Source organism: Branchiostoma floridae, chromosome 2 (assembly GCF_000003815.2).
Source record: "Branchiostoma floridae strain S238N-H82 chromosome 2, Bfl_VNyyK, whole genome shotgun sequence".
In the NCBI taxonomy this organism is placed as follows: domain Eukaryota; kingdom Metazoa; phylum Chordata; class Leptocardii; order Amphioxiformes; family Branchiostomatidae; genus Branchiostoma; species Branchiostoma floridae.
The window spans coordinates 19,201,636-19,223,950 of NC_049980.1; the positions used below are offsets into that span (position 1 = coordinate 19,201,636).

Below are 22,315 nucleotides of genomic sequence, written 5' to 3' on the forward strand. Positions count from 1 at the left end.
CTGCACAAATGAAAGTTCAGGACCATTGCGCCATGGGTTGGGAGCGGTTAAGCCCATGAAATCTGACATGAAGAGCGGTTCTTGGTCGATCTCAGACGGCGCTCTCTCGGCCTCCCCGACTCCCGCCAAATCCCTGTACTGGTCCTTGTGCAGCCGCACAAGATTCATAAGTCGGTCGGGCTGCAAGATGGCGTTTTTTAGCCATCGTGACGCACTAAGCTGCTTTAGAGTCGGCCGAGCATCGTCCTTCACATCAAGAAGCTTACGGGATAGTATCTTTGCCTCTGAAACCAAAACGATATTTTCGATTCACGATCTCATACCTTCGTTAAATGATTTTGATACTTTTGAGTTAAATGTTTTAGATGATATTATATAAAATAAAGTGCTATGAAAGTGTTACCGAGTACGCAAACAAGCCATGTATCATTTCTAAATTATAAATTATATTGTTAATAAAATTAGGATTTACATAATATACAACCTTTATCTAACGTTCAAATGCCCCCCAAAGTATGGCATTACCGCCTTAGAAATATGCTATTTTCTTAATATTTATCATACAAAAGGATTTGAAAAAAAAACACATTTCTGCAGTTCCAGGTTATTGGCGAAAGTAAGTCAATGAACATACCATATGGTCTTCTGTATTACTGAGTGTGGAATGGAAAAGATTTCGTAAGATCGACAAATAGTAGCAGTGACCTCATCATGAAGATAGTTTTCTTCATGCCATACATACCTTTTGAGATACGGTTGCTATAGCTTTGCTTGCCGCTACGCTCCCAAACCGCTTTGCAGTACAGACTGGCTCTCACTTGCTGGGACTTGTGTTGCGGCGCTGTGAACGGCTTCTTTCCCGCAAGCATCATGTAAAGCACAACTCCCCTGGACACAAGCAACAAGACATCGAAGATTTCATACCTCCGGATTCGTTAGTGTTTTTTTTTCCTCATTCAGTATTGTGAATTTCTCACTGGTTTTGTCCAGGTTGTTCTATGTGAATCTTTAGGGACCAACTTTGGATCTGTTACTAGTCAACTTCCCATCCTGTCAGTCTCAGCGCCAAACATCCTGGCACTCAAATAATTACGGACACACACCAACAAAACAAACATATTGAACACAGAGACTGAAGACACAGAGGTAACAGCATCATGTGATTCGTGTACTACAGATCGACAAAAGAATGTGATAAATGGTCTCAGTTCTTTGTTCGGTTAGCTTTGTATAACCTTCATAAACAAGCCTGTTCAGTTTTATATACCATGGTTATTGTAGTTTAGATTAAACGTGTAATACATCTATGGTATATATTTATGAAATTGGTACATGATAACAATAAATGAATTACAGCCATCAAGAATTTATATTTTATCTGTTCATAAATGTACCCGAATTGTTTGAAACTGAAAACCCCTGCTACTCAAGTGTTTTAGTGACAAAGATCCGTCGGAACGGAAACATGAAAGTTGTAGAAACGGTAATTGAATAGAATAAGAATGGGTACTGTAATAAAGAATTACAGCTATTTTTTTATTTTTTTGTTCAATTCTTCGTTTCTTCAACCCGTTTCTTCACCAATATTTTGTCCTTGTTTAGTCGTTTTTTTCTTTCTTTATATTTCTTTTTCATTCTTCTAAAAAAAAGGCAATTGTCTTTAAACGAAACAACAATAGAAACGATTTAAAAACTGAATAAGAATTCAAAGCCAAAGAAAATGGAATCAAAAGCAAGAAAGCGTCTAGGTCACGGTAGTTCTCTCCTTTTTATCGCTATGAATGAAACAGTCCTTACAAACTCCAAACGTCGGCCGGTTTCCCCAGGTACTTGTCGTACGAGAAGGCCTCTGGAGGGGTGTACTCCAGCGCCAGTCTTGACGTCTTCTCCTCGAAAGATGGGTCAGAAAGGTCCACCAGACCAACGCCCTTCTCCAGCTTTGTGGCGTAGCCGAAACCTGCGCGAGGGGCGTGATCAATGATCGAATGTTACAAACTGTGATAACCTGGATTGATTTTCTTTTTCTAGCATCATTTCACGGCAGACAAGAAGCGTATTCTTAGCCATATGACTTAATACAGTGATATCATGATAGCAATATCCCAATGACCGATCAAGGAGGTTTCAACCTCCTTGGACCGATTGAGGCATCCTACGTATACGACGATGTGCCTGCGCCTGCAGCAACCCTGGCCTGTACACGTTTGATATGCAAGAGGTTGACTATCAGACAAAGGACAATAGTAGTTTGTACTCACCCGATATCTTGATGTTGTATTTATCATCCAACAATATGTTATCGGCCCGTAGATCCCTGAAATAAAATGTGCAGCTACTTTTGAGTGGATAGGTGACGAATTGAAGAAAAGTAACAGTGCTGTTTCGCAATATATTGTTACTGCATGAATGTCAATCACAATTAGCAGTTCAACCAATGATAGTATGGCAATTAGTAGTTCGGCCAATGAGAGTGTGACTGCAAGGTTGCTACTATAAAGTAATTTTATCCCTATGTTTCTTGTTCTTTCAAATGCAACTATTCGGTCAAACAACTAATGACCGTGCTATCAATATATCATTGGCTAAACTGCTAAGTGCGATTGACATCCATGATATGTCATAAAAACTGGCTTCAGAACGTTAATATCAATCAATCGGTGACTGAGAAAACGCTGTAAAATATCGGCCTTGTGAATTACAGAATCAAATCGCCAACTGACCTGTGTACGATGCCACGTTTGTGTACGTATTTCATTCCATTCACCAGCTGCTTGGTGAAGTGCCGCACGGCGTCCTCGGCTAACCCCAGTCCTCTGCCGGCCCGGTACTGCCGGATAAACTCCCCCAGTCTCCCGTTCGTACCGCAGTACTCCAACACTATGTAGGTACGGGCAGCGACGTAGAAATACTCGTACATTTTCATCTGTGGTAGGAGGAGGGAAAAAAACTGTCTCTTAAGTATTACAACTATGGGAATTAGAGCAAAGAGAACATTTACACGGACATACGTTAAAAGAGGCCATTGTGCCTTGTAGACTTCATAAATACGTATAGCGAGCGTAATCAGACTTTTTAGAATCCACGTAGCCCGACTGCTCAAATGTAGTGTAGAGCGTCATCGTTGCATTATTCGTAAAGCATAGTTCGTTCCTGAAATTAGAGTGAAGCCAGTGCCTTTCTTGATTAATCAGCGCAGAGTGTTGACGTTAACTGCCCTAAACGCATGCCCCTTTTCCGTAAGACGTAGACAATTAAAAGCTATCACAGTTTCCTTTACTTCGTTATCCGTAGCAAACTGCTAACCGCTTCATAAATTAAAATCAAGGAGGTTTTATCAAACCTTGATAGAATGTGACGCTTGTAGGTCCATGTGCTCATAACATCCGACTGATATCTAGTAAAGTTACATGTACACCCTAAAAAGAGCACGGGCCATTGAATTTGTATTACCTATTCCGGATGGAATGGACACGTGAGAGGTCTGTCTACATACTCATTTCCTGTAAATTTGTGTGGAAACCTTTGGTCTACTTTCACGTAATTCGTACTGGCGTTGTCGAACTTTGTCCAAATACCTTGAAGTGTAACCCTTGAGTGGTCCTACTGAATTTTAGCGCTTGGCCTGAAGTGATTATGCAACATCCCAGTAAGCCAATCACGAACGCCCCCGTGCTCAATTATCATTCAAATTTCAAGCTGAGATGATGTCAGGTTTACCAGGTGTTGCATCTTCCTGTTGCATGGTCCTGTGGCTGCATCGTCCTACCTCAAACAGTCTCCTCAAACATTTCCGCGGGATGTTTTGAAAATTCCCGCAAAATTTGTTGCAAGGAACGACATAATGGAATAGGACGGGTTTGGAAGGGCCGGTGGACGCAGTACCAGGTAGGTAAATTTTCTTCTCATGGTTTTAACGAAGAATGAAGAGAAATAAATCAGTGTACTTGGACAAAACATTTTTCAGCTGTGTACGTTTCGTGCCGTCTATGACCTGGTTTACGCACAATATCTATCTATCTAAATTTATATGAGTATCGGTCAAAACCTTCTTCGGGGTATCCGGTGGACATGGTTTCTGAGTCGACTTGGGGTACACTCCTCTGGAGTTTGTGTAGGTCCCAATTGCACCGATGTCTGTCAGGGATGTAGCCCCAGCCTGGCTCCGAAACCACAACTTTGTCCCGGTGGACTGCCGGATACCAGGGGTGCCCCTCGGTGTTCCTCACGGGTATGTCACGGTGTCTATTTGTTACCGGATCCCGGGGGTTATCTCAAGTCCAGTGCCAGGCCGGGCCTATAAATAACCCGGGAACAGAAAGGTGTCCCACAGGGCCACGTAGGAGTTACGCCCGAAAGTGCCCCAAACAGCCTGTGAACTGGCCGGCAGGGTCCTTTTTCCTATTTTGGGATTTTAGGACACTCGATCCCGTTCGATCTTCGAAACCATGCTCATTAGTCTGTCTTGGCGGGCCGGGGGGAACAATTCTCGTTTTCCTGTGTGTAAATCCACGGAGTCGACTCCCGGCGAGTTATGCAATGCTCAGGTCATGCGGGTGCCATGTGGAAATCAGTGCAGGCACTTTTTGCGTAATCTTTATGCCTTAAATTTTCGGTATCTGTTAAAACTTTTGGGCACTTATTACAGGCAAGTTCGTCATCTTTCACGCCGCCTGTGCAGCTTGGGGTTGAGTCACTCGTTGTCCCGTGTGTGAACAGATGGCTGTTGAGTCGGGCTCCGGCGGAGTGATTAATCAAGATGGAGAAATATAGTATGTACTGAGGGTGCGGGATGGCTTGTGAAAAGAATTCGAACAGACAGCATAATGCATTATAGCAATGCTTCACTATCCATGCTAAATGTACTGAAATGTTTATCAAATATGTATTTTCAGGCTGAATTGACCAAATTGTGAGGTTACAAGTATCTATAGATATTCTTTCTTTTGCATCTCGGCCACAACCGGACACGCCACAGCCATGTCATGCGCCAGTGTCATTCTGCAACATGATTTCCGTGATCACAACGCGTAGACCAACTCAAAATACTACATTCCCTGCCAGAACAGGTAAAAAAAATGGCCATTAAGGTACCTTGTGACACGACATAGATTTTCGACCACGGTCACCATTTTGTATGTTGTTTGTGATTGTGTTTTATATTTCTTTTTTCTCAGCCTATATACGCTCCTACGTACCACTCTTGCAGGTGTGTGTATGTCCGACTGTCTGTCTGTGTTCTATATGCTGCGCACTAAGCATCCTCAGTATGACTATCGCATGAATTAGAATAATGTCCGAGGCCAGGCTTAAGTATTACAACGATTACATTTTCAATGCTTTATCGTATGTCTCTTGGATATACCAGTTCTTGACAGAGGGAATCAAAACTCATTTCAAGTATAATGTACAACAGAAGAGCACTGACCACATTTGGGTGATGGAGCCGCCGCAGAGTGTTCACCTCCCTCGGCAGGATGTCACTCGCATAATCGTCGTTTCCAGTATGGACGATTTTCACCGCCACCTGTCACAAATTAGATACCAATACCGTCTTACCATAGTTATGTATAATGGCAGAAGGCCACCATCTATTAGAAAGTAGCTTATGTACAGGTGTTGAAGCGTAAACGGGGATCAATAAACTGAAAAACTGAACATGTCAACGACGGAAAGCCGAACGGGTAGTGGAACGTAACAACGGACAATCCTACTGCGAGCACCACCATGTGGTATTCGAAGGTAATGCAACATCATGTCATTCATGGGTAGAATTTACCAAAGATCAGTACCAAGGACAGGCATGTTTACCTTTGACTGTATGCACGGTGTTCACTGCAACAGTTCGTTTCTTAACAGGTATGTGAAACGGTTCACAGTAAAGCTGTACAACAAGGAAATAGATTTTGTAAGAACGTACCAAGCTGTGCCCCTTGGCATCTGCATCACCGGCTAGGTCTTCCCGCCTCTCCAGTGCCGAGTCTTCAGCATTAGCCAGCTTGATGTCACCAAAGCTCCCGATTGCGATGTTCTTTATCACGGAGTATCCATACTGGCCACACTCCCACTTTATGGGGTCTTCCCAATACTCGGAACTAATCTCTTCCAAGTCCATACTGAAATATGACAGCAAGTATAACGTATAGCGACACGTTCTTCATTTCTCATCCTACTGTTTTGTTCGTGGAAGACTGAGAGTACGTGAACTTTACGATGGTTTGTGTTAAAGTCTCTATGAAATTTGTTAAAGTAGATAAATTTGGCAAATGTTGGATAAATGTGATACAAATCAAGGTTTGGCACGCCCTAAGAACTTTAATTCTTTTTTTTACCTCCGTGAGGCTACATCTGGTTATGTCAAATCACAAGCACACGTCGCATTATTCACTTTAGAATGACTTACCTTACTTTGCTTTCCTACGAACTCTGAAGGCAGCCTTAAAGAATTTCTTCCGTAAGGAAAATCTTCGAGCACATTGATTTATCTCAATATTTTGCTTGTTTTACGAGCGCAATACACGGCGTCGTTCAACAAACGCGCTGTCTCTAACAAAGTAGAAAACAACAATGTTAGGGGGTGGGTGACATTGCATTGTCAACGTCACAATTTCGAACGTCAAACGCCACAAACTGTAGAACGTTCCTAATGCAAGCGCCACCATGCCGTAGCCGTAGGTAGTGCAATAGAATGCCTGTGTAGAGAGTACATTTGTATTAGGCACCAGGAACATTGCCTGTGTAGGTAGCATTCAGCACCAAGGACAGCCGTGTTTACTTGTGTGTGCAATGTTCAGTACCAGTTTAGTGAGCCCTTGGGACAGTTCCGTTTGCCTTTTATAGGTGATGTGTAGGAATGACTCCTTTTCTAATTACAACAGGTGTCAGAAATAAGGAACAAACCGCTTAAATCTCAGTACATGACTCCACAAGAACATGAAATGAAGTGAATGCTTGTAGGCCACTAACCACTGATATCCAGAATGAACAAAAGGATTCAGGACAAGACAGCTATCACTGGAATATCAATCAACCACAAACCATGCAGATGGAGTAAATGACCAGTACAAGGTCATACTTTCGAATGTTTCAAAGACTCTAGCGCCACCATGAGGCGGGTGGAGGTAGTGTTCCATTATACGCCCATTCCTCGTTAAAGGGGCAAATTGCTGTCGCACATAAGCAGCGGGCCACAGTTTTCTTTAAAGACACAATGACTACGTATTTTGCCCTTTTCCGTTACAAGTACATGATAGTAATATGCTAAGCAATGTTTTCCCACCATTGTTAGTTGCCTTTTGGTCGTCCCGGGTAAGGTTTTGCTTAGAAACACGCTAAAAACACGTGTCGGAAATGCTATAAAGGTGAATATCGTGGCATTCTGATAATGAAAAGACGTTAGTTCTTTAAATTTTCAGTCATAATTTACATCAACCACTTAGGCCGGCTTGTCACGTGTTGATGAACTTGTCCAGCAGACGACCTTTTTACGTCAGATGCCGTTTTATTATTGTCGCCAACTTTTGTATAATTTACGTTACCGAACTTCTGTTGGGTGTAATTCGCTTACGAAAAGACATTTTCCGATAATTTTTTCACTGTTTTATCTGCTAAACAGTGGTGTTGCGTAACAAACAAATGACAGAACACATAAAACACGAATGTTGGAAACATGACTATAACCGCCAATCTCAGGCCGTTTGTCACTTTTTTGATATAATTTACGTTACCATAATAAGTCCCTTAGAATTATAGAAAGGTCATTACTTTTGTACTCATAGGAAAGAATGCTCCCAGATAAGTAATTGCCTGCAGAGTTAATCTTTCCAGAGCTGTTTGTTAAAATTTTATCTATCATTAAAAGCATAAATATAATTTACGTTACCATATAATTTACGTTACCATTTTTTTTCTTCAACATGTCATCGGATGTTCAGCAAGAGCACATCAACCAAAGACGTATTATCTGCTGTAATGTTACTGTAGGTGGGCTTGGCTTGCCATAGAGTCACAATGCAGTCTGTTTATATGTTCCTGTTTCAGTGAATTTTACGATGCTGGGACTTTTCATTTCTCATAGGAATGTAGAAATACGAGGGGCGAGTAAGAACAGAAAGAAACAACACCCCGACTCCCGGGATTCGAACCCGCGCCGAACCCGGGCAGCCGGATCACAAATCGAACGTGCAAACCGTTCGGCCAAAAGGCTTAAGCCATTAGGCGTCTTCGGTTTAGCAGTCCTTGAACACCACTGTTACACTACTCCCCCTTTTCTTTTCAAGATTCGTCCTCGAATCTCCGAGATCGACATCCCTGTGTGGCACATACTAGCCTGTTACTCACAGGGCCGGCGTGGGAACCATTGTAGAAATTCAGAGGGGCGAGTAAGAACAGAAATAAACAACATCCCGACTCCCGGGATTCGAACCGGCGCCGAACTCGGGCAGCCGGATCACAAATAAAGGGACAGGCTGCCAGGATAACTGTAGAACAGACTGCCTTTACACATGCAGCTCTCTTTTGGAAAATTCACTTAAGGGTTAATGACCCGCCCCGAGGTGTATATGGTGTCATAACGCCTGGTCCTTTGCTATAACCACCGAAAGAATGAGGTGGTTATAGCAAAGGGCCAGGCGTTATGACACCATGTACACCGAGGAACAGGTGGGTCATTAACGTTATTATCATATAGCCTTCCGAAACTTTCAAACTCCGGTATGACGCATAGATCTCTTAGTACTCTACGTGTGAATTCCTTTATCGAATTTCTGAAAATTCACATTTGTTCTTTGGTACGTGCATATGTAAGGAGATTACACACTGCATTTTGAAACCAAAAATTTCCACAGAAAATATCCGAAACATTGCGGGCTTTTTAGAACGAACAAAACTCATTATCAATGTTACAAGGAGCCATCCCCCTTACAGTCTGTACTTATTCCCTCTGCTCTGGTATTTGTTTCGCTCCTTTTTATTGGTCAATGCCTGCATATATCTTAGTTTCTTGTGTGTATCGCTACTTTTGATTGGTCAAAATGAATCGACACCGGCACTGGTGTCGATTTGCATCGACACTGGTGCCGGTGTCGATTCATTCTGACCAATCAGAGGAGCGAAACCCACCTGCCTGGCCTGGATCTTTGTGTTACGGCGTCATAACCAACATGGAACGGGGCCTTCTGATTGGTCCGCGGCGCCTGGCTATATGATAATGTTGTTTATAGCCTTGCTCATCAACAAAAGCCTTGTTATACACATATTACACAGTTCTTTCTGCCGGTATTATTAAACCACACGATATAAGGTGTATGGATGGACATTTTGTTAGGTAGCACATTCATTCTGTATTGATGTGACATTGTGTTTGTTCCACGAACAAAGATTGTCCTGACATTAAAAAATGTTTTATAAGAAGTGCGATAACTGGTGTTTAGTTTGTTGTCTTTCCAATATCGAAAGCTTGTGCTAGAAAGGCCCAGTCCATCTGGTGCATGTTGCCATCGCATCATGTCCTGCTATTCCCAAAGACTTGATTAAAGGACGCGAGGACGAAGCGGTTCTGACCAGGTAGAGCGTGTGATTGCGTGAATCCTTTGTTACTTAGCATGTATTTAAATAGACCCCGCCAAGATAGAGACCTTGCATATCGTGGGTGTATTTCCGCAGAGTCCGGGTGGGTACAGGACGAACAAGATTATACGGGTATTCCGGATAACAAAGATACACTTTTTTGCTACTCTGAGTTAGCAACATGAAGATAAGAGGTCCAGCATTATAGACGAACATGACCTGATCAGTTCAAATAGAGCCAGTATGTACACTATTCGGCTTTCCTCCAAATGTTAGAGATTCTGTAATTTACGTTACCACAGTTCATTGGCATTTACCTGTAGAATAGATATCGCCTGCTTCCAACCATTTTCATAAATATATTCTATCGCTCTTATCCCATCCTACAGGGTGAAAATTAAGGAGTATTAAACGGTTTGTCTTCATATCAGAAAAAAATATATCATTTATTTACTTTTATACAAATGTAGCAAACTTAATAGCTAGTAATTTTGATGATTATTCCGAAACAAATGACACGGCGGTTAAATATTTCTCATTGGCGTGTAATTTGAAGGTTTTGGGTTGGAAAATTCGCTAATTTGGCTGTTGTTAATCCACTATTACTTGCTGGAACATTTCTCTGTGTAGTAATATGCTCTTTATTACGAAATTGTAGGAAAGATGACATGGCCTACTAAAAATCAAATATCTCCAAAATTAAGCGTGTTAGCACCAGACAAAAATAGCAAAAGATAGTCGATATAAGTGGTAACAAGTTCATACCAGCAGGTAAGCGTTTTGGACAACTTTATTTTTTACAATTTTCTACCTCCAATTTTCCCAGTTAATGAGGAATGGGCGTATACTTTATTGCAGTAAATTAGATCCCCAGAAAACACTATAATTTGTCGCATAGTCGTGTCTTGCTTATTACGTTCTGCTTATCACACACCGACCTCCATGAAGAAGGCTAAAGTAGGGAGTGATGGACGAAGGTTGTAAAGTATTGATTACGAAGGTTGTAACGTTACGCCGTGGTACATCTCTTGATTCTCGTGAATATCATTTCGTTGCATAGAAAAAAAAACCACAAGATCAGAAACAGTCAAGTAAAATAGTCCGTTTTATTGTCTTCCAAGGGCGCCGAAGTTTAGGATCAACTATAAAGGAACACAGTCTCTGTAATAACCCTCTACAGTAACATCTTTACTTCACAGAACAAACAAAGAACTGACAGCATTTACAACCTCGACTTCTACGCAATCTGTTCCTTCAAGTAGTATCCACTGTACACGGTGTTTTATAACACTATTTCCCATGAAATGCTCATTGGAGTAAACAACCATGGGACAATTTTCAAACAGAAACACAAACAGAAACACTGACATTTCCTTTCCGCTTTCGTTGTGAAGCATTTACTTCCCATTGCAGTTTGTTAGCAAGTACGTGATCAAGTATGTAAGTACTTAAGTTGGTAACTTATTTTCTTAGCCAATGTAAACAGGTGTTGTATCTTTATGTATCGTATTGGCATGTACAAGTATGGGTTCTTTGTTATCCAGGGTAAAACATATTACACTATCATTTTTACAGTTCTAGAACGCTAAGACAACAGGGAATGTGTGGTGTTCTCTTTAGACAGTATTCACATGTCAGGTCAATATGCTCTATGAGACAATCTGTAAACATCAAAACTAGGACCGCCCTTAAAGAAAGCTAGAGAAGGGATTTGTGGCCGACCGACCACCCCGCTTGGCTACCGCCGTTTTTGATGACGAAGTATTGAAATTTACAATTATATCGAAAAATCCGTGTATGTCAAGAACGACTCGTTGTTTATATCCAGGGTAAAACATATTACACGTTCATGTCTACAGTTCTAGAACGCTAAGACAACGAATAACGTCAGGTGTTCCCTCAAAGACACTGTGGTTTCATGTCAGGTCAATATAATCTGTGAGACAATCAGTAAACATCAAAACTCGGACAACCCATTTGTTTCTGGCGACGTATATCTGTACATTCTATCCACATCAACAAGCCACATCAACACTCATCTGACGACAACAATCGTGTTTCCAAATGCTCGAAGTACACCAACACTTACTTCCTTAACGCAAAAATATCCCAAACACATAACAAATTGCTGACACATAAAAATTGAGAATTTTATCTCCTTCCACGAGGATACTGAACATGTTTTGGATCTTGATCGTAACAAAGAAAACAACCAAAATGGCATAAGAAAATACAGCTGATATTCTTGCGCTCGCCAGTCACTCGCCAAGTATTCATAACGTATAAAGCTACATTCTGGAATCGAGCATTCGCTCTGTATGTTTTCAAGATAACATGGTCACAGTCGCAACATTGGTGTTTTGTCACGTTTCGACGACCAAAGTTAACAAACTAGTAATTGGCCATCGATGTATTTTTCGCACATTTTGTAGTCTGGTAAAATTCTACGTTAAGTCAATAGATGGCGCAGACTCACCATCTCAACATCATAACATGTCATGAGGCACAATTGAAAGTTTTGTAAGTAGTGTATGACAGTTACTACTATTTGGGTGTATTTTACTAATATCCACCCATTCTTCACAGAATGAATGCCAGTGGTTGTCACTGACATAAAGTCGCACCGTAAGGTCGGGTCACATCAGCTGTACTTCTTCATCAATAATGTGAGGGGATCATAATTTGATAACTTCTGGAACCATCGTCCCGGAAGTTTTCATTTGAGCCCTCGTATACAGAGAAGGCAATTCAAAATAACTCAAGATCAAGACTTTTCAGTCTGCTCCCTTTTTTTAAATTTTGCAGTAAGATTTCCTGAATGACACACTTGTCTTCGTGTCAAATGTGAATTTTTGCATGGATCAAGATCGGCCGCACGGCATGAGAATGAGTCAACAGAATGATATTGACCGAGACTGTGGCGTGCTTGACAGAAACACCCTTGCACAACATCAGAAAAACTGTACATGGACTTTTCCCTTCGCTCTCGTATCTACAGAGTGCATCGAGCACATACATCATGATTGTTGACCCGCACACAATACACCAGAGACCTGTATTGTTCGTCTGATACACTGTGAACTAGTTGAAATACATGTATAGTACAGGTACACAGTATAAACATTAAAACCAATTCTATGGACAATCTCTGTACAAAGTCATCCTGTTTTCAGTCATAGAATGTTTCATCTGCACATCCCTAATAACTGTTACATTGTTACCGCAATACTTTAACGTAGACGTCTTGTATTAGCATACGGTTTCTACGCTGTAGTAAGGAGAGGGTCCGGTCAGTTGGTTGGTCACTCTGTTTGGTGGGTTGGTTACTATACTCGGTGGTTTGTCTCCTTGGTCGGACTGCAATTGTGGAAGGGATATCGAGTTTCCCGTGCCAGCCACCATTCCGTTAGGCACAGGGACGTTTGTTTCCTCGATCAGCCAGTATGTCTTCATTTTCTGCGGCCGTCCCTAGTATGATGGAAAAACACAACAGAAGAAGCTTATACATATCTTTAGCCGTGGTAGATAATTATATACATGATGCATTGATTGCACTGGATGCCAATAGCCTCTATCAGTACCCGTGATGGGATATCAATTCCCTGCTTACTTCTGCATTTCTGTGTTGTCAGACAATGCGCAACAATAATGTAGATTACCATACAATATTTTTGCATAGGAAGGACAAAATATAAAACTATGCAGAAGCTCTACATACTTTAACTTAAAAACATAATAAAAAAAACAAGTCCGTTTCGCTTGTTATCTAGAAATTGACAGAATATGAAACGTAACAGTGTTTACCTTTACAAAGATCGGTTCCCTGTATTCCAACTTGAAGTTTCCTGAAGGTTCAAGTAGGTTGTAAGAGTCCTCAGACACATGAATCTTCATAGCTGCAAAGTTAAGATACAGAAAATTGTATACATACTAAACTTCACAGACGATACAAGATTCTTAAAATTTGTCACAGGAAAAACAGTGTTCGAAGATCTCATGACTCCATGAAATATTTGGAGTTTCTCGTATGTCTTAATTCTAGTTCATCAATTATGCAAATGAAATTTCGATTGACATTATATTTGTTCATAAATCACTTCATGCCATTCTATGGTGAGCGGGACTTACATATAACTGTGAAACAAAAACAGACAGACCAAAAACAATACCTCCCCTTCAATTACTAGTAGTATCCTTTCACATTGACTACATGACCTGGACTGTCATTTCTAACTAACGGGAAGTTCTACCACCTCTGACCTCTCTGATCCACTACTACTGTGGCAGGTCTGACCTGTATAGGTCATCTTCCCACTCGTCTCCCACACTGCAGACAGTGCATTGAAATAACTACGGATAACACAAACACACCAAAAGGAAATACTGCATACACGCAGCCAAATAGATAATACCATCACGTTAGCATCCATTCATTCCATAGCAAAAGCCTATTGTAAATATTTATCAATGAAAATCGTTTTGCCTATGTCACTATTAGTTTAAAGCTGTAAGCATCATAATGTTCTTAACCACACAATGTTTTATTTTGATAAACCATCCGCCTCATACCATCGCCCGTAGACTCCATCCTGGAGGCAATGTTGACCGTGTCTCCAAACAGACAGTACCTAGGCATTGTCTCTCCCACCACACCTGCCGCACACTCACCTGTGGGGGCATTTTATTAAGAGACAATATTACACATGTCACAATTACGTACTCCGTTTTCAAAAAGGATAGCACGTCCAAGCCACCATGCTGGCGGGTTTAGTTTGGAAGTATGATGTGCACTTATGTCATGACTGACATTTGCAAAGTCATATCAACTGAAGGCAACTTGAAGATTTAACTATCTAGCAAGGCTACGTCACAGTCATGCGAGTGCGATTTCCCTGTATTTCACATTTTCCCTGTGTGTTGGCTAGTAAAACATCTTAAAGATTTTTCATGATCTTGACTTCATTGCTACAGACAAAAGCTGAGACATACTAATCTCCAAGCTGATATTCCGGTCAGAATCGTGACGATTTCTTAATGTCTGTTCAACCCGATTCTGCCCCGAGGATCTGCTTAGAGATTAGGGATATACGCATGAGTCGTGACTAAGAGGCTTTACGTTAGCAAAAGATATTGATTTTGCTGCCACCCACGCGGACAACCGTGTTGTTAATATCCTTTTGATAAACTCACCCGAGTGAATGCCGATGCGGATTTTCAGCACCTCGTCCGGTCTGCCCCGAATCTTGAAGCCGGCGACTCCCCGGAGAATCCCGAGTGCAGACCGAGAGATCTCCTTGACGTGTTCGCTGCCGTTTCTCCGTGGAAGGCCGGACACCAGCATGTACGCGTCCCCTATAGTCTCTACCTTGTAGACGTCAAATTCATCGATGATTTGGTCGAACATTTTGTACAAGTCATCCAGTAACGTGACCACCTGGAGAAACGATTCAGCAGCCATGAGCCATTCCAAGTGCACATGTAAAGCCGTGATACATTGTGGTCGAAGGTCAAAGTTTAAGGCACCCGGTTATTCTTTGTCTTACTATACCAACTGCCTCAAACGTTGACTACAAGCAATGCACATGAGGATAATGAGCGGTAAATCTCGTTGTATCAGTCAAAAAACGGAATTATCTTGGAATTAAATGTAATATCATTTTTTTATAATTGAACAGAACCAAATGGAAGCCAATTGTACCACGCAGCCCACTGGTGCCAATATTACCAACAAACTGCTGCTGAATGCCATTGTATTTTCAGAGAAAAGCCGAGGTGAAAAGGGATTCTGTGTGTTCGCCAGTAGGAAACACGAAAGAGTGACTCGGACAGATGTTTAGTTTAAAAGGTGATCGAACTTTACAGAACTAGTACTGAAACAAGATGGCGGACTAGAGCATTTTACCCTTCAAAACAACAACTGACAATACGTCTGTGGTGGCTACAGTATATTACCTCCATTGGCTTCATCTTATGCACCAAGGCGGTAAATCCAACGATATCGCTGAAGTAGATGGTGACGCAGTCAAACTTTTCCGCCTGGACCCTCTGATCAGACTTCAACTGATCCGCGATGGAACTACAGGATTGAAACTGTTGGTTAGAGGCCAGTCATATAAACTATAGAGAGCTAATCCATTAAAAAAACGAGAGAAAAAATCACATTCAAACAGTTATTCAAGTTCAAGATTGGAACGACTTCTGACGCCGTCAGGTTAAGTGTTTCGCCATTCGCGGCCATTCGCACCTGACGTAGTAGAGACCCAAAGACATAATACATCTGTGTCTTAATATACTGTGTCGCTTTACAATATCGATCAAAGACACAGGTGGATTACATTTCTGTACGTGTACAATAGAGCTCTGCCATTACTGACCGCTAATATATTGGGAAATTTGTTGTTACCACTCCTTACAATAGCTAATGCATAAATACTTTGCTTGCTTACTTGCTTAAGTCGAGTCCTTCCGGTCTCGAGTTATGATGGCAGACCATGCGTAAATACTTTACTATGAGTGCTTTACTATGAGAGCTTAGGTGGTCACTATACATGTACCTTAAGTTTGGGACAAAACGAGTTCATGACGGTACAAGAAGTACACTTAGGATTGAAACCTTGATCATACTGGGAAGGGGCATGTAGTAACTGTTCTCCATTGGCGATGTCTAATGCTGAACGAGAGATAGAGGCATTGGGTTTTGTAAATAACAGAAAATTCGGCAACAGTGCGCGACTCACCTAGGCAGCATCCTGTAGAGTAGCATGTCTGACTTCTCTTTCTCCTTCCGTAACTCCTCCGTCCGTTTGTCCACGATGGTTTCCAGATTGCTCACAATCTTCTGCATTCTGCCCAGCAAGTTGTCCACAAGTGTCTTGTCCCTGCGTAGAGTGGCGTAAGAGTGGTGTCAATGTGAAACTAACACAATAGATAGCTTTGAACACACGACTTTTAGATTGCAAATGGACCACTCTACCTACATAATCATTGTACCGGTCAGAATTGTGTTGTTACCTGCCAAGAAACTTGCGCACGTGGCTGAACAAATGATTGAAGTCGGGTCTCTGGATGGGATCCTCCTGCCAACACTCCGACATCAGTCGTTGGACCTCCTCCAAGAACCTGCTCATCATCTCTTTTCTTCTGTCCTTCCTCTGAAGCGGGGAAAAATAGGGTCTTTACTACCAACACTGGCATGGCTGCTGTCACTGTCACACATAAACACTCTTTTAAACGTTAGTTGATTATGAGCTTTACCCGTCACCAAGCGCTTCACCTCTTCAAGATGCAGGAAGATCTTGAAAGCAAAGAAAGATGTATTTGGTAACAACCAGATCTAAACTATGTTATGAAGCACTGAGAAGGCAGTGTTAATGCTGGTTAGGGAAATCTAGTGTTAGTGTAAGCTAACACGTCGTGTACAGTGAATGCAATGTTAGGGAGAACTAACTAAAGGCTACGGCAGATATCGGACTGGATTCAGGCGAACCTTATCACGAGGGACGAGCGGTACCATGTCGGAGCTCCTGGAATGAGAATGTGGAACCTGTGTTGTGTGGGACAATCGGGACAAAAACATACAGATGAGAGATGGTGGGGGTGGCACAGAAGAAAGTGTTTGTATCGTAAAACATTTATCGGTCACACACAACATCTCATGGCAGGCAAAGGTCTTGTCTACATCAGGTGACGTTAACGACCCTCTAGTACCGTACTGCCACCCTTTGGCTACGCACTGTCATCGAGCTACGGGTACAGCTTTCATTTACATTGCTATTATTGTCACAGCTGCAAGCTATTCTAAACACTATGTGATTAAAGGTAAGGAATGATCACAACTACTTCATTATACTTCATATAATTCTGTACGTGATTAGTCCGAGATTGGTCGCATCGGTGTTGCTGTAGAAGTGAGTAATTGGTTAACAAATGATGATTCCACAGGGAAAATCAAAATTAGCAATAAGGCCAAGTCTTAGTTTACTTTACTTTAAGCAGGAAAGACGAGGCTGTTATCTTCCGGCACATGCTAGATTTTGTACCTTGTCCTTTGCAGGGGAGTTTGATGAGTTTTGTTCCGGGATGGTAGCGTTGGCGTTGGAGTTGACGGCAGGCTGCATGTCGTCCTCCAGTTCTATATCCTCCATGTCGTCCAGTGTTGGGAGCGTCGGCCGAAACAGTCTTCCTCTGGAGTCGGTCTTTGCCAACATGACGTGCTCTACTTTGGCTGTAAATAAAACACATAGCAAACGGGGGTAAAGGATGACGGTAATAGTATTCCTGATTAGATAATGAATATGATAGTGCCGATGGAGTGATATGTGTTTACAGTACAGAAGAACATAACGATCATTCAAGATAAGCCACTAATTAGCATCATCATATAGCCAATCACAAAACTCTATTTTCATTGGGTTATGCAGCTATGAAATTAGGGGGAAAACTCTGCATTCGAATTCGACATATAATGCACACCTGTAACTGTAAGTATGGTGCAATTCCAACAATGTCAGTATCAGTTTGATGGTAATAACGTTGATGGTCCTCTTTCGGGAGCCTGACATCGCTTCGCTCATTCGTTGGCGTATTTGGTAATCATAGCCAGACATTATGTCACCGGTAACATTAACCCTTATCATTTGGACAAAGGTCATTAGGAATGCTTTCAAAACGTTTATGTTAAGACGGCATTTATAAATAGGCTTTATAAGATCAACACAAATATTAGGATTGGTGATCTTTATTAAATCAAGGCTGGCAGAGTTCTTGGTATGAATGATTATCTCTGTCTATTAGATCTACTAATTGCAAGGTGGCTGAGGTTGGAGGCATAGCTCTAAAAGACTCCCAGTACTCTCTAATGGGACACTGGGGAGACATATAATGAGATACAGGAATTAGCACAGAAGTTCAGTATTGTTAACATAGTGGACGGATTAAACTTCTGTGTTGGAACAATGCTTCAGCATTTCACAAATGTGTAAGCTCTGTACAAATGTATCCTTTAATTCATTACGATATTATTAATTTACAACAAAGTCATTGGCACATATTCATGTAAACAAGCACACGAGTATACCTTTTGCCATCATCGAGTCATCATCTTTCACGAAGAAAGGCCCCTCACGCAACATGATCTCCTGCATGATGATGCCGAAGCTGTAGATGTCTCCTTTCTGTGTCCCCTCCTTCGGTGGGTTCTTTTGCCGCAACAGTTCTGGGGCGCACCACAATTTCTCTAGTGTAGAATACAAGTATGGAAAGGTATGGTAGTTGCACTCAAACTGTTGTGTTCCTAGTAGTGAGAATGCCAAGCGCCACGACTAGCATGTTAAGCCAAGCACACCGGGTCACTGGTACTCTTTTCGATAAGAATGGGTTGTGTCCTTTAACATGCAGAGGATTGACGTATGAGGTTATTGCCTGATGCTGCCCTATTCACCGTGTCGCCATGTCCCCATGCCAATGTAACACCGTACCCGAGCGGGCTTGGAACCTCACGTAAGCATGTCATAATATATACACATACCGAGATATATGTATGCTGATTTAAACAAAATAATTATGTATGGCATTTCTCTTCAATACGTTGAGAATCTTACCAGATTAGAGTTTTCTAGCTTTCGGTACACTTTCCCCATTTAGGTGTTTCTGTTAACATTTCTCTCACCATTACAAAAGTTGCAAGATAGAAGTTATCGTAATCTATCAAGTGAAGGCTTGAAGTGATTATATTGTGTTGAAAATTTCAGTTAAATCCTTCCTAGAAACATCACACATAAAGGATTTAAATATGCGAATGGCTCACTTTCGTAAAAGGCATGCGTCATCTCGCCCTCGCATGGCTCTGAGGAGAGTCTTCCTTCCCCCAAAGAAGATCTGAAGGAAGGCAGTCCGAAATCGCCGATCTTCACTGCAAATCGGGCGTCAACCAGGCAGTTGGATGACGTCAGGTTACCATGGGAACGCAGTTTACTGCTGTGAATGTGACGCATTCCCTGGTGGAAGAAATATACATAACCATTTTACTTTGGGCCATTGGAGCGCTATAGCATAAAACTACTGGTTTTCCGTATCTGGTATTCCGAAAATGCTATGGTCACGACGTGTAGATGATAACCCATTAGCTCGGCAAAAAGTGATAGGAGTTTGGAGATTCCCAAGGAACTACAGGGGTGTTTAAGTTGAAAACTGTGAAACAGGATAAGTCAAGGAAAATTCTTCTTCTTTATTGAATGACTGTCGACAAAGTTGCAAGAGTTGATACAATGCTGAAACTATCTGAAGTGCATTCATAAAAGAACCTGCCTTGATGATGTCGTTCATAAGGTTGCACTGGAATACCCAGTCTAGCTTCACTCTTTCATCTTGCAGAACATCCTGTGGAGACAAAATCAGCCAAACTTATCAACAACGTACTGGTGGAGTATACATTCAACCGATTTGAGGTTGCGTTTGAAATGTTTGCCTTGGATATCCCGGAAAGTACCTACGTCATCAACGTTCACCAGCAACTGTTAATGATAAATCAGTTGACTGTCCCTGGTGGTCTCCAAGTTCCATTCAGAAAACATCTTCGAGTGGGTCAATTTTAGGAAATACCCCACAATTTTACTAGTGTACCTAATAATTGTACTTTTATGGATGACATCGCTCGCGCATTGATTTTCGCCTGTTTAGAAAAAAACTGTGGGCACCCAATAACATCCCTGGTCAATCAGAATGTTATGCTTGTCAGAGGATCTGTTCTCCATGGTCATGGACACGTGGTCAGGACATTAGTTTGGAGTCTAAAGAGGATGCAATCCATAAAATTAAATCAGCGTGGTCTAAGGTCCATTTTCCCATTGTATTGGACAAGGTCCATTTTCCCATTATATTGGACAAGGTCCATTTTCCCATTGTATTGGACAAGGTCCATTTTCCCATTGTATGGCAGCATGGTTGCCTCCTGGCAACGCATTTCAGTCCTCACATATCAAGGTACGAAGTGAGGTTGCTAGGTTTGTACTTACCATGAGGCTGCCTTTGGGACAGTACTCTGTCAGGATCATGGTGGGGTTATCGAAGTGTTCCCTGCACACTCCTACGAACCTCACCAAATGATCGTGGCTGTTGCTCAAGTCTCTCATCTGCATCAACGAAGCATAATATCATTGTTATCACCCAGTTTCAACAGGTGTTGTGGATCTCGGCATATTGCTGTATCATGTTAACTTAAAAAACTGTGGAACAGCAGTAAACTATTGTTTCTTTGTAAGAAGAAAAGTGAAGTTGATAAATGTTAACTTATAGATGAGTTAATAAGTAATTTGTGTCTATGTCTCCATAACGGCACCGGTGGGTGAACATAACGTTTGGAACTTATTACTTGCAATTCATTAAATGAACGGCTAAATTACAAAAAGATATGTATTTCAACCACTACCATTACTCATTGCCATTGGAAAGTTTCACTACCTCCTTCAATTCGAGAACAATCTCGCGGTCGCTGATCTGCACCACGCCTGTGTAGCACGTCTTCTTGATCCGAACTCTCTGCCATTGCGTGTTGCCTGTCGCCTGTGAGTATATCATCCGGGAATAAAGAGCGTGCTCAACATATCAAACAGCAGCGACTGGCGCAAAAGCAAATTTTGAAACGTCTACTCCATAATTGGTTTCAACGCTAACATGATTACAAAACAAGTTGTAATTACACCGCTGAAAGTCATTTAGAGGAGAGCACGTATGGAGTGCAGCCCCTTGGGGGTATGAAGTGTGTGTGTGGGGTGGGGTGGGGGGTATTGGCATGCAACAGTCACATACCCGAACCAATGCCCCACCGGGTTGTTTACGGGGTGTTTTTGTTCTGACTTTCAGAAAGGGCAACATAATTTGCACTTAGAATAATCCGATATCCCGATTGGGGGGTGTTGATGACTAGGCTATGACTTGGAGCTGATATTTTGTTTGACCTGAGCGAAAGTACAAAGAATAGCACATAAGCTACCTGCTGCAAAAGTGACTGCAGAATAACTGACAACGTATATTTCTAAATAAGTATAGACTCTAAGGTATTGATACCAGTATGGATGAACAACATTGGCAGACAGATGAGCAACACACTTATGTAGAGCAATTCATTATTCAGCATGGAATCCTCTGTCTCTAATGTACTATTCAGGTCCATTTCGTACCTCATCGGCCACTTTACAGTACCCAGCATCTGCAAACTGTTGGGACTGGATCTGTCCATCCATCAGGGATCTAAACGAAAAAACAGCTGATGTGTTTTAACAAAATAAACAAAAAAGGGAGCTAAAACTTACAGCCACTAGATGCCAACAATTGTACTAATGGTACAAATACATTGAGTGTGTATAAAACCATACATTTTCATTGCTTCTTTGATTTGCCTGACAACTCAAGAGCCATAGCAACGACATGCATGTGAAAGTCGCTTGGGAGCGCTTTTGACATCACTGCCCGGTAAAATAAACGGCACACCAAACTAATCTGAAATGTTGAGCTGATTTGCAATAATATTTCTCTAGCTCTGTGATGAATAGAAAGAGGGGTATTGCAACATTCAGAACCTACACAAAACTCGAGAAATGAAAAGGGAACTGCCTATAAAATGAATTATGTGTAAATCTGTGCTGAAGTGTCCCATGTCTACATGGATGTACGTACAAGTTGGAATCCCTCCCGCGCCAGTCACGGGAGCGTTCATCAAGGAGCACCATGCTCGGGCCAGGCCGCATCCTGCCCC

General features: G+C 41.8%; 3 protein-coding genes across 5 annotated transcripts in view; 1 reads left to right on the forward strand and 2 right to left on the reverse strand.

The window, feature by feature from the left end:
* LOC118408898 (MAP/microtubule affinity-regulating kinase 3-like) overlaps positions 1-7,126 on the reverse strand; it is a 9,210-nt gene extending 2,084 nt beyond the window's left edge. The window contains exons 1-8 of the mRNA XM_035809760.1: positions 6,401-7,126; positions 5,918-6,113; positions 5,426-5,524; positions 2,721-2,923; positions 2,259-2,314; positions 1,798-1,957; positions 743-888; positions 24-284 (exon numbers count right to left, since the gene is read on the reverse strand). Coding sequence (XP_035665653.1) covers positions 24-284; positions 743-888; positions 1,798-1,957; positions 2,259-2,314; positions 2,721-2,923; positions 5,426-5,524; positions 5,918-6,112 — 1,120 coding nt within the window. The 5' untranslated portion in view covers position 6,113; positions 6,401-7,126. The remainder of the gene's footprint in view (positions 1-23; positions 285-742; positions 889-1,797; positions 1,958-2,258; positions 2,315-2,720; positions 2,924-5,425; positions 5,525-5,917; positions 6,114-6,400) is intronic.
* The window catches only part of LOC118405776, a 92,289-nt gene continuing 73,703 nt past the window's right edge, over positions 3,730-22,315 (forward strand). Inside the window, exon 1 of one of the 2 annotated variants that reach the window (XM_035805536.1) lies at positions 3,730-3,885. The gene's annotated coding sequence lies outside the window, so the exon portion shown is untranslated. Of the gene's footprint in view, positions 3,886-4,976; positions 5,067-22,315 lie in introns of those variants that run through there. The other variant, XM_035805527.1, reaches the window with a different exon arrangement.
* LOC118405763 (atrial natriuretic peptide receptor 1-like) lies at positions 10,652-22,309 on the reverse strand. Of its 2 annotated transcripts, XM_035805497.1 has the most exons (16): positions 22,237-22,309; positions 21,741-21,810; positions 21,022-21,123; positions 20,577-20,693; positions 19,870-19,941; positions 19,370-19,559; positions 18,641-18,799; positions 17,604-17,788; positions 17,051-17,107; positions 16,576-16,715; positions 16,302-16,442; positions 15,517-15,640; positions 14,755-14,998; positions 14,134-14,232; positions 13,369-13,460; positions 10,652-13,032 (listed from the first exon to the last, which is right to left on the reverse strand). In XM_035805497.1, the coding sequence occupies exons 1-16, from the start codon at positions 22,305-22,307 to the stop codon at positions 12,814-12,816; spliced, it is 2,082 nt and encodes a 693-aa protein (XP_035661390.1). In that variant the 5' UTR covers positions 22,308-22,309; the 3' UTR covers positions 10,652-12,813. The 2 variants fall into 2 exon arrangements, with proteins under 2 accessions (XP_035661390.1, XP_035661398.1); XM_035805505.1 differs by lacking the exon at positions 17,051-17,107.